This window comes from Loxodonta africana, chromosome 12, assembly GCF_030014295.1.
Source record: "Loxodonta africana isolate mLoxAfr1 chromosome 12, mLoxAfr1.hap2, whole genome shotgun sequence".
Classification (NCBI taxonomy): Eukaryota; Metazoa; Chordata; class Mammalia; order Proboscidea; family Elephantidae; genus Loxodonta; species Loxodonta africana.
In genome coordinates, this window is record NC_087353.1 from 91,023,311 (window position 1) to 91,034,869 (window position 11,559).

Genomic DNA, 11,559 nt, shown 5'->3' on the forward strand with positions numbered 1-11,559 from the left:
AGCCAACCGGGGTCTAGCTCAACTCTTGAAGCAACACTCCAGAGCTTCAAAACTCCGCTTTACAAATAAACTGTTTTCTAAAGTGGCTGGGCTCCAGGCCCTGAGGGTGAACCCAAAAATAGCCCCCAAACAGCAGATGTGTAGAAGGCGGGCCTTTTTTATTGGGTCATGAAAAGACAGACACTGGCCTCCACAAACCACAAAGGCCCAACCCTCGGGCATGGCTAGGCACCAGCTCGTGGCGATCACAAAGGGCCCCTAACGGGTCCCGGCTGCTCTGGCCTCGGACTAGGTGCCTCCCCTCCTCAGGCCTCCACCACGTGGACTCCCTGCGCGCTTCGGGCTCTGGCCAGGCCCGGCTCGGCTCGGCTCTGCCCGCTCCTGCGGCCTGCCCGCGCGGGTCGGCACACCTGGCGGGGGCGCCGCCCGCGGGCCTCGGCTCCGGCGCCCTCTATGCGCTGAACTTTCCGTGACACACACTGTATTTTCCTTAAACGCAAAAACAATCCCTGGGCAAGCAGGCAGCCTTCGGCCGACGCCGGGAGAGAAAGTGGTGATTGGAAGAGAAACTCCTGACTCATGCGCTCAGGATTTTATGGCCAGGGATTGGATTCTGACCTTTCGGTCCGCTCCTGCGCGCGGCTCCGGGCCCGGCCCGAAGCGCGGGGAGGCCGTATTCACCCCCGGCCCTGGCCCTGGCCCTGGCGCGGCCCGCGCCCGCCCAGCCCTCCCGGGTGCCCGGGGCAGGGAGCGCGATTTACCTACGGAGTCTATCTCCAGGAGTCGCTGCAGGTCCCGGATGCTGTGGATCTGACTGTGCGCCAGTCGCTCGATCACCTCGCGGGGGATCTCCGCTTCCTGCAAGCGGAGACGACACGGTCAGCGTTGCGCGCCCGGGCCGAGAGTCGGCGTGGGTCCTGGGCCCGGGAGAGAACCGGCCACAGCTCCCGCGCGACCCAGCCTAAACCCAGCGGCGGTCGCCCAAGCCGGCACCCCGCGGCCAGGTCTTCGGACCCCCTGCCCAAGCATTGGAGAAGGAGGGTGAGGGTGGGGCCGGGCACGACCCCGGGTTCTCCCCTCCCAGGTCTGCTCTTTGGGGAGGGGGAAGTTCCCTCCTTAGATTTTCAAACAGAAGCCCCCGCTCTCCAGTCCCTCTGCCCTTGGTGTCAGTTACAGGAGGTCTGGGGGCAGCAAGAGGCCCCGGGAGTTTCTGATTTAATAGCAAAATCAGCATCTAGAAAGATCAAGTTGAAATGCGTCACGGATCGGCAACGAAAGTCAAGGCAGCCCTAACACTTTAATCTAGCCGGGGGCTTAAATTTCACGCCCCGGAATCCCGGCCGAGCGCGGAGGAGAGGGTCTCCTCTCTCACATCCCATTAGCCCCACCCCGGCTCCAACCCGGCAGCGGCCCTAGTGCCGACTGAGACTCCCCAAATTCAGCTGGCGCTGGGCAACGCTGCCCGGGAACTTGGGGGTTAAATGTCTACCTCTTGCAGCTCCCGGGTCCCTGCCCAGACGGCCCCCACCACCTGGCCCTCCTCATTCCTTCCCTATTCTTAAAAGGAGCCGGGGGTCGCGGGGGCTGGAGCACCAAGGTCCCACCACGGGAGCTGGAGAAAGCCATTCATCACGCCCGAGCTCCAGGGGAGTCGGATTCAGGGGGGTGGGGACGCGGGAGGTGGGAGGGCGCGGGCGCCTGGCCCAGCCCGGTTAGCCTCGCTCAGCCACCTGTAAGCAGGCCCGGGGCGGGAGACAGCGCCGGCCCGCCCGAGCCTGGGCTGCAGCTCCGCAGTGCCCACACCCTGCCCCGCCGGGGGCTCCTGCCGCCGCCGACGCCCCTACCTGTTCGCCGGCCGCCGCCACCCCTCCCGGGCTCCGCGGGTTCACACCCCCTTCCCGGGTCACCGCAGCCCGGGGCCTCACGGCCTCCGCGCCCCAGTCACCCCTCCCGGAAAGAAGCCCGCGCCCCCCGAAGTTTCTCCTTGCTCCTCCGCCCCGCGCGCCCCCCGTCCCTGCACGGACGAGCGACGCAACGCGTTCGGAACTCACCAGACACACTTAGGCATGGCAGAAATAGAACCCAGTTGGGAAAATTAAAAAATCGACCTCCCCAGCAGCGAGCAAAATGCGCGCTGCAGAGCTCCGAGCGCCCGACCGGCGGGGGGCGTGCGCCGGGGGCGCCGCGCGGGGACGCGGCGCGGGTGGCACCCACCTCGGCCAGGGCATGGGCGAGGTATCCGCAGCCGAGCAGCAGTAGGCAAGCCCAGGTCCTCATCGCGGCCCGAGGCGCGGGGGGCTCGGCGGGGAGGCGAGGCCGCGGGGCGGGCGCTGCAGCCGGGCTCCTGTGGCGGCGAGAGGCAGGACCATCCCTCAGGGCACGGGCGGGCGGGGCCGGGCCGGGCCGGCGGGCTGAGAGGCCGGCGCGCCCGCGCGGGGAGGCGGAGTGCGCGCCCGCCGCTGCCGCCGCCGCCGCCGGGAGCCGCGAGCCGCCGGGAGGGGGTGGGGACGGAAGGGCGGGGGCGGGGCCGGGCCTGCTCCTTGGAGCGTCCCCGGGGCCGCCGCCGCCGCCGCGCTCGCTCCCCCGCGCGGGCTCAGGAGCCGGCCGGCCGGGACGTCCGCGGCCTCGCGGGCATCAGCGCCACCAGGGCCCGGGGCCAGGCTGGAGCCGCCGCTGCCGCCCCGCCCGTCACCTGCCCGGGCGCCTGACCGGCCCGGGCCGCCGCCGCGCTCTCCCTGCGGCTGCGGGCGGCCCTGTGCGCCGCTCCCGCCGTCGCCCGGGCCCGGCGCGGCCCAGCACGGCGCACCCTCGGCCCAGTCCCGGTGCCGCGCTCCGCCGCCTGGTCGCGGCTCCTTTCGGGCCTCGCCTCCGCCGCCGCCTCCGCCCGGAGCCGAGAAGCCAGGAGCCGGGCAGGAGGAGGAGCCGCTCTCGGCGCTCCGGGAGTTGTGCGGGCTCCGCGCGGCGGGCGTGTGGGGCAGGCGGCGGCGGGGAGGGGGTTATAGCGCCGCTGCCCCTCCCCCGCCCCGCCCCCGGATCCCGGCCGGACCCGCACCTCGGAAGCGCGTGGGGGCCGCCGCAGCCGCAGTGCCCACACAGTCTTGCTCCCCCGGGCTCATAATCCAGCGAGACTGCGCGCCCAGCTCCGAGCCCGCTGCCCGGCCGGGCTCCCCACGCGCCCTCGGGCTTCCCACCCGCCGGTGTCAGCTGCGATCCTGCGGCACCCGGCGGCAGCGGGGAAGGGAGGAGGCCGCCGCAGAAAAGACTCCGGCGCTGTCTCGTTCTCCTGGCCCCAGCGGCGGCGAAAGGACAGCGCCCAGAGCTGCTGCGCCAAAAAGGGCAGAAGAGGAACAGCCCCCTCCCCCTGGGCCCTCGTTCTCTGACCGCGGTTAGGACCCAGGAGCCCCTGCCTCCCCTCTCCATAAAAGGAGGGCGCCGAGTAGCTGGGGCTAGGTGGGGTGGGCCTGGGGGCGCGTCTAGGGCACTCACCTGGCGGCTGCCACGCGCCCCCGCCCAGTAGCCGACGCCTGGGGCCCCGGAATAAGGAGCCTCCACCCACATTCCAGATGGGAGCGCGCCCAGGCCGGGGGAGGGGGCTGCAGGGTGCCTCAGGCCCACCCTGGGACCCCACGCCCCTAAGCCCCCACTCCCGCGCGGAAAGCCGGGCCGCGCCCTGAGCGGAACCGAGGGGGTGGAAGGGAAGGGAGGAAAGAGAATGCTCCAAAAAAAAGCCCCGGAGTCTGGGTCTCCAGCCTGGGGAACCATGGGGCGCGCAGAGCGCCACCTCAGGCCAGGGCGCGGCACCGAGCGCTCTGCGAGAACGCGATGCGCTCGGAGGCCGAGGTCCGAATGCTGACCGACCGCTGGGCGCAAACTGGCTGGGGCGCCTGGACGGGACGGGTTGCGCCTGCCTAAACCAGTTGGGAGCGAGCCTGGTGGCGGCCCCGGACGTCCTCACTCTGTCCATCCCTCGAGGGGGCAGACGATCCCTGGTACCAGGACTCGGGGGTTGGCCGACCGTCGGAGCCCAAAGCTAGACGACCGAGGCCTCTAGAGACTAGGCGACTTACCGATGGGTGGGTGGGCGTTCCAGAAGAATTCCACCCCCTAGCCCTCCCTGCCCCCATCCTGTGGAATAGGCCCGCGCCCCGCCGCGGCCGCCCTCCTGCCAGACAAAGGCAGTAAAGGCGCAGCCCCGCGGGCGGTCTTTCATCCCTGGCTCGGCAGGCTCTGGCATTTCAAAGGCCGGGTCTGGAGAGCTCTCGGGGGCGCTCGCCTGCCCCCCATACCTGCGGGGCGGGGCCTCGCATGCTGCTCCAAGTAGGGCCCAAGTCTACACGTCCACAAACCTGCGGCCCCCAACCCGTCTGCCTTGCCAGGTCGCAGCCCCCCGCTGGGCTCCTGCGGTCAAATACGCGCTCCTAGAGGTCAGGAAAAGGAGTGCGGGGGTGGGGGGTGGGAAGGAGGAGAGCTCGGGAAAACGTGGAGACGTTATAAAAGCACTTGAAGCCTGGCCTAGTCTATCCAGGTGAAACCTGCGTTGGAGAGGAAGGCCCCCTGGACGGTTTGTGGAGGGCCGCGATGGCCCCATATCAGCTGATGAATCCCCGAAGTTAAGCACTCACATCCTGCAGAGCCTCGGGTTTCTCTTGGCCCAAGGACACCTCTTTGGGGTGTGACAACGGCAGGGGCGGATTAGCCAGTAAGCAAGATACGCACAGTCTTACAGTAAGCTCGGTACGCCTGGGTTTAATCGTGCTTACTTACTAACCTGTAGTGCACAATTCCACCTGTTTTTCACTACATCAAAGATGTGGTGAAACCTATGTGAAAGTGTGCACTACAGATTAGGAAATAAGCACAGGTAACCCCTTGTGTACCTTGCTGGTTGGGTAACCCGTCCCTGGCAGTGGGTGTGGAGAAAGGTGGATTGCGGAGCAGGGCAGGGAGTCCTCCGAGTCCTAACCTCGGCACAGAGGCTTGCGGAGTCCTGGGGGTTCCCGCGGCCTCCTAGAGAGCCCAGGTGAGTGCTTGGCTCTGGGCCCCCTCCCGGCCTGGCGCTTCGGGGATGTCCGGCTTGACTTTGGGGACAAGAAGGCGACCTGGGGACTCAGAGGGGGAAAGCCTTCCCCGGGAGTCTGGACAGATCTGGCCAGGTTGAGGATGAGTAGCAGGGGCGCATCACCCCGAGACGCGAGGGCTGCTGGGGAAAGCGGCGCCGGCAGCTCTAGATTCGCCGGCCGCTATTAAAAATAAAACCGCGGTCTGTCGCCATGGCGACCACGACAACAGCGGCCGCGCGAGGGTGGCAAAAACTTCTGCAGCCGTGCGACGACTGGGTCCAGGGACAATTCGGGCACTACGCGCGTTCGAGCCCCTGGGGCCGCTCTAGTGTGAGGCAAGGACCCTCGCCCGGCCACGCCCCACTGTCCGCCTGAACCTCTGAAGGAAGGATCCCTAGAAGCCCCTTTTCCCAGAATTGGAATTCGAGACATAGAACTAGCTTGACCCCGAGATCACCAATTTGGATGAGGACGCACGCTCGAGTCGGCCCCACCCAGTCCCCTCTCTGGACCCTGGGGTCCTCTCCTCAACCCCCAGCCCTTCCAACTCCAACCATGGGATGTCAGCGCCCCTCTAGAGAAGGCAGGCTGGGGTGGCTGAGGGAGGAGATGGGTTTCGGGTGCGCAAGGTGTCATGCGTCCTGCTGCGCACAGAGAGGGGACGGTGCGATGCAAGGCCAGGCGGCGCGATTTTGCGCGGGACTGCACGTGGGGGCACAGCGCCGGCCCAGCCCTCCCCGTCGGGTAATCCCCGGTAATAGGCGCGGTCACGTGCTTTTTCCTGCACCGAGTCGAGTTTCACTTCCAGCCGCTATTAGGCAGTTCATACGGTTCACTGCAAACACTTGATAATAAGGCTAAATATACATTCGAGTCGGAGGAGGCGTGGGCAGGCCGGGATCCCGCACCAGCCAGTGCGTGGGCGCGGGGTTCCAGACCCCGCTGGGGCATCCCCGCCCAGACCTGGAAACCAAGGCGCGGCCGTGGGGTGGACTCTGGCTCTGTGCGTGCAGGGGACGGGGGGGGGGCGGGGTGGCGGGTGACAATTCCAACTCAAGCAGAGGAGGAAGCGGATGCTTGGACACCAGCCGGGGGCTCCAGACGGGAAAGTGGACGCTGCGGGGAGCCAAGGGGATGGGGTGGGCGGGGAGAAGACTGTGCACCTGGCGGTTCTGGGATGTCCGGCCGCCCCCGGAGCTGGGGCTTCCGGATATCTTGGGAGCGCCTCGGACATCTCGGGCGCCCCCTGCGTGTCCTAAAGTGTCCATGGGCCCATAATTAAGGTGAGTCAGGTGCTCGAAATAGGCCGAGTGGAGGCCGGATGACTGGCCAGGCGTCTGTCCCTTCTTGGCACGGGGGTGGGGAGAGCCCTGGCTGATCCTCAGGGCCAGGTAAAGGGCAGGAAGGAGAAAAAAAAAAAAAAAAGACCAACCTTTATTGTGGTATCCTCACCTGCTCAGAGTTGTGTGCTGCCAGCATTGCACCTTAAAACCCACCCCCGCACTGAGTTGGCTGCGACAGAGCCAGACAGGGGCCTGGAACCACCAGTAGGGGCTCAGTAATTGCTGTCGTCATTATTATTCATTGATAGTAGGAATGAGTAACATTTTACCCGGCACCTAAGTTGTACTGGGAGCCCTGGTGGTACCTACCCTTCCAACCCGCCAGCTGCTCCATGGGAGAAAGATGTGGCAGTCTGCTTCTGTGAGGATTACAGCCTTGGACACACTATGGGGAAGTTCTACCCTATCCTATAGGGTCATTGTGAGTTGTAATTGACTTGATGCCAAAGGGTTTGGTTCTGGTTTTTCGTTTTTCGTTGTTGTTGGTTTTCAATTTTTAAATTATGCCAGGTGCAGTGCTAAACGCTTTCCCCACAAAATTTCATCTCATACTCTGGCAACAACCCTAAGAGGGTAGGGACTTCTATTTCCCACCTTACAGATGAGGACATTAGATGGTCTGAAGGTTAAGTGATTTGTCCATTGGCCAGAGTGCCAGAGCCCTATGTTGTCAGGCTCCTGATTTCTTGGGCTTCTCTGTGCAGTCTCGATAAATACATTAACATTGAATTACTCAGGATGGTTGTTATGGATGGAAAAAAAAAAAAAAAAAAAAAGGCATGCTGAAGTCCTAACCCTGTTTGGAAATAAGGTCTTCGAGATGTTACCAGTTAGGTTAACATGGTCATGGAAAGCAGAGTGGGTCCTAATCTCATCTGAGAGGGTTTATAAAAGAGAGAGGAGACACAAGAGGAAGGATGCTCTGTGACGCTGCCGCTGCAAGCCGAAGAATTCCTGGGACCACCAGAAACTAGGAGAAGGGCATGGAACAGATTTTCCCTAAAAGCCTCAGAAGGAATCCGCACAGCGGACACCCCGATCTTGGACTGCCAGCCTCCAGAGCTGTGAGACAACGAATTTCTGTTCTTATAAACCCCCCAGTTTGTGGTCTTTGGTTTCAGCAGCCCCAGGACACTCAGAAGTAGTACTTAGGTTTTGTTTATAGGCAGGAATATGAGGGAGAAGGTGGCTCTTAGTGATAAGGGGCAGGACCAGGATGGGAGCCCAGCCCACCTGGTTTCCAGTTCTTCTTCGCGCAGGGAAGGGGCAGGGGCCCATCCACATCTGTCTGCTGGTCCCTCCACAGGCTGGCCTGGTTGTGAGTCGTCCCTGGGCCATTTCCATTGGGTTGATTTTTGTATAAGGTGTGAGTTTGGGTCCAATTTCATTTTTTGCCCACGGATGTCTAATTGCTTCAGCACCGTTGGTCGAAAAGACAGTCCTTTCCCCTTTGAACTATGTTTGCACCTTTATCAAAACCCTCTGGCATATCTGTGTGGGTCTCCTGCAGAGCAGCTGGTGGGTTCCAACAGGTTTGGTTTTGGTTTAGGAATCTTTAGGGGAGGAACCCTTGTGGTACAACTGCATGGGGAGGTTCTACTCTGTCACCTGAGGGTCAATATAAGTCAAAAATTGGTTCAATGGCACTTAATAACAACAATCTTTAGGGGAGCAGGTCATCAGGTCTTTTCTCCCATGCAACCCAAAGCCAAGCCCACCCACCCCCACCCTTGGGTGCTGCCCCACCTCTCCTGCCCTCATCTGGGACACTGTGTGTGTGGGGGGTGCAGTCCCTTTATCTCCATCAGGTTTTTTTTCCCCCTTGCAAGTAGAAGTTTTAGAGAATATAATTTTCTTTAACTTTACCGTGGTAAAATATATATATAACAAAACGTTTGCCATTTTAAAATGCACAACTCAGTGACATTGATTACAGCCACCAGGTTGTATGACCACCACCAAGATCCATTTATTTGCAAATGTTTTTCTCATCCCAAACTCAGTGTTTCTTAAGCTCTAACTCCCGATTCTCCCTCCCCCAGCCCCTGGTAACCTCTAATCTAAGCCAAACTTTCTGGCTGTATGCATTTGTCTATTCCAGATATCGCCTTTAAGTGAGGTCATACAATATTTGTCCTTTTGTGTCTGGCTCATTTCACTCAGCTTGATGTTTTCAATGTCCATCCACGTCCTAGCATGTATCAGGACTTCATTTCTCTTTATGGCTGAAGCAATATTCCATTGTATGGATGGACCACACTGTGTTTATGCATCATCTGCTGATGGACACTTGGATTGTGTCCACCGTTTGGCTATTGTGAATAGTGCTGCAATGAACATTGGTATTCAAGTAGCTGAGTCCCTGCTTTCAAGTTTCTGGGGTATATACCTAGGCATGGAATTGGTGGGTCACAGGGTAACTTTATGTTTGTAGCCATTAGGATCTGCCAGGGCTTCTCTCACAGGAAAAGGGGCACATCAGAGGACAGGGAGAGGAGAGGGAGCCCCGATCGGCCCTCTGGGCTCATGGGGATGGGTGAGGACACACCAGGCTAGGGAAAGAGAGACTGTATCCTACAGGCTGTACTCCAGAGAAGCAGTTTCCATCTGGATGAGACGGCCTCATACATCTAAGAGGCAGCACCTATCTTGAGCACAAATCAGCCCGAGTTTTGTGGTGTCAAAACAAAAGTGGGTAGAGAAAGGAATAGGAAAGTGTTCTGTTCAGACCAGGGCTGAGCAGGCAACAAGGCAACTACATGAATATGTCAGACTTGAGAGTATATAAATCTAAAGACCAAAAACCAAGTCCACTGCTGTCAAGTCGATTCTGACTCCTAATGACGCCATAGGACAGAGTAGAACTGCCCCATAGGGTTTCCCAGGCTGAAACCCTTACAGAAGCAGACTGCCACATCTTTCTCCTGAGGAGCAGTTGGTGGGTTCGAACTGCTGACCTTTCCGTTCGCAGCCGGGTGTTTAACCATTGCACCACACGGCCTCTCATAAAAATCTGAAACATAGAGTAGAATTTGAAAAACCTTAACAAATGGAATCTTTCAGTTATGTGTTGTAATTATGTTGCCGGTATCCACCTGCACTCTTTGCATATTAGCTAGGTTTTTAAAATAGATTTTATTTTTAGATTTTTTTTTTCAGAGCAGTGTAAGTTTACAGAAAAATTGTTCAGAAAGTGGAGTTCCCATATACCCCCTCCCCGCCCCCGACACACATGGTTTCTCCTATTAACATCTTGTACTGGTGGGATACATTTGTTACAATTGATGAGTCTATAAAACCAAACCAAACCCATGGCCATTGAGTCAATTCCAACTCCTAGTGACCCTATAGGACAGAGTGGAACTGCCCCCATAGGGTTTCCAAGGAGTGCCTGGTGGATTTGAACTGCTGACCTTTTGGTTAGCAGCCATAGCTCTTAACTGCTACTCCACCAGGGTTTCCAATGAGTCTATATGGATACATTATTATTAACCAAAGCCCTTAGTACACCTGAGGGTTCACTCTTTGTGTAGTGCAGTCCCGTGGGTTTTGTCCACCATTACAGCGTCACGCAGAATAGCTTCACTGCCCTAAAAAATATCCTGGGCTCCACTTATTCATCCCTCCCCAACCCCTGAACCCCTCACCCTTTCACTGTCTCTATGGTTTTGCCTTTTGTAGAATGTCATATAGTTACAATCATACTGCATCTAACCTTTTCAAATTCGCTTCTTTCACTTAGCAACATGCTTTTAAGGTCTCTCCAAGTCTGTCCACGGCTTGTCAGCTCATTTCTTTTGTATTCCTAAATAGTACTCCATCGTATGGACGTACCACCGTGTGTTTACTTATTCACATTTTGAAGGACGTCTTGGTTGCTTCGAGTTTGTGACAATGATAAATAAAGCTGCTGGAAACATCCGCGTGCAGGTTTTACGTGGACATCTGTTTTCATGTCACATGGATAAATACCTAGGAGTGCGATCTAATGGGAAGCCTATGTTGAGCTTTGTGAGAAGCTATCAGACTGTCTTGAAAACTCGTTAGGCAAATCAGTAAGATGCATTTTATCTACTGGGATCGTTGCTTGTGCTGTCCCATCAGAAAACCACTGACATCCATTCACGACAGGAGAATCACAGCCAGGGACAGGCACATGGCTCCCAGTCAACTGCAAATTCAAAGAGTGGGAGGGTGGTACAATGTTCTGTGGAGGGGAAAGCACCCCCATGAGCTCTGAGGAGAGGAAGTTTCTAGAGACGCATGCCGTAGCTTCCCAGAGCCTTTATCAGTGGGTTTCGCTGCCAGCGATTTGGCCATGAAATTGGTCTCTGCCCCGACCCTGGACCCCCGCTCCTAGTCACTGAGAAAATGACCTTGGAACAGCAGCAGCCACCCAAGGGTTTACAGCACCACAATCCAAAATGGAAAAAATTGAAAGTCACCTAAACCCCCAGGTGTGATGTGAGCATTTTTCTGACCCTTCTCCCATTGCTGGGAACTGCTGCCTCCACCCGAGGGGTGGCCACAAAGAGGGTCTAACAACCTGTGGAAGTTCCCATGGTGGCACCCACTTTCACATCCGGCTGTCCCCCCAGCTGCTAAGAGTGCTCCCGTTTTTAGGCGTCTGCAGCACTGCAGCGCTCCCCTTGGCTGCTGTCTGGTCCTTTTATCACCTGTGTCCAGATGTCCCATAATGTGGATGCTGGGTCCCAAAGCTCTCCATGATCAGCTCCCCCCATCCGCTCCTGGGGTGAGGCCAGCAGTGCAGCCCCACTCACCCTCCCTGGCTCTGAGGGGCATCCTTGCATGACTTGCAAAAGCCGGGGTCACCAGCCCGCGGCCATCTCCAGGTGGACAAGCTCAGCCTCCAACACAGACTTTTGTGACTCCGTGACCTTGGGTAGCTCACAGTGCTGCTCCAAGCCTCAGTTTCCCCATGTGAGGACACAGGAATGGTGACACCTGCATCCCAGGGTCATCATAAAGGAAGACAAAGGGATGCACAGAGCACATGGGCACTGTGCCGCAGCCTGGAGCAGCCTGGCCATCGCCTGGAGCCAAGCTGGGTAAGACACAGCAGTCAAGCCTGGGGGTCCGGCCTTTGGGAGGTGACCAGGTAGTCTGGGCTAATATGCGTGTCTTGGGGACTCTCC

The 11,559-nt window shown here is 59.0% G+C and overlaps 2 protein-coding genes across 2 annotated transcripts in view; both read right to left on the reverse strand.

The window, feature by feature from the left end:
* Positions 1-2,871, reverse strand: part of PDGFA (platelet derived growth factor subunit A) — a 25,373-nt gene extending 22,502 nt beyond the window's left edge. Inside the window, exons 1-3 of the mRNA XM_064295933.1 lie at positions 2,807-2,871; positions 2,215-2,344; positions 762-858 (exon numbers count right to left, since the gene is read on the reverse strand). Of these exons, the coding sequence (XP_064152003.1) occupies positions 762-858; positions 2,215-2,277 (160 nt within the window). The 5' untranslated portion in view covers positions 2,278-2,344; positions 2,807-2,871. The remainder of the gene's footprint in view (positions 1-761; positions 859-2,214; positions 2,345-2,806) is intronic.
* Positions 2,373-6,328, reverse strand: LOC135232897 (collagen alpha-1(III) chain-like). The gene is made up of 9 exons (XM_064294817.1): positions 5,969-6,328; positions 5,713-5,871; positions 4,964-5,240; positions 4,623-4,663; positions 4,287-4,418; positions 3,802-3,908; positions 3,487-3,670; positions 3,192-3,322; positions 2,373-2,952 (listed from the first exon to the last, which is right to left on the reverse strand). Exons 1-9 carry the CDS (start codon positions 6,326-6,328, stop codon positions 2,373-2,375), a joined length of 1,971 nt encoding a protein of 656 aa, XP_064150887.1.
* Between the last annotated feature and the right edge of the window lie 5,231 nt (positions 6,329-11,559).

What these genes read in the sequence shown, in the direction of transcription:
- LOC135232897 (XM_064294817.1), bottom strand. Translation starts at nt 6,328, where the DNA reads ATGGACACTTTAGGACACGCAGGGGGCGCCCGAGATGTCCGAGGCGCT. An exon ending in AACCCGAGGCTCTGCAGGAT is followed by an intron (nt 4,419 to 4,622) that starts GTGAGTGCTTAA and finishes CCTGACCTCTAG; the next exon opens with GAGCGCGTATTTGACCGCAG. An exon ending in TGCGAGGCCCCGCCCCGCAG is followed by an intron (nt 3,909 to 4,286) that starts GTATGGGGGGCA and finishes CAACTGGTTTAG; the next exon opens with GCAGGCGCAACCCGTCCCGT.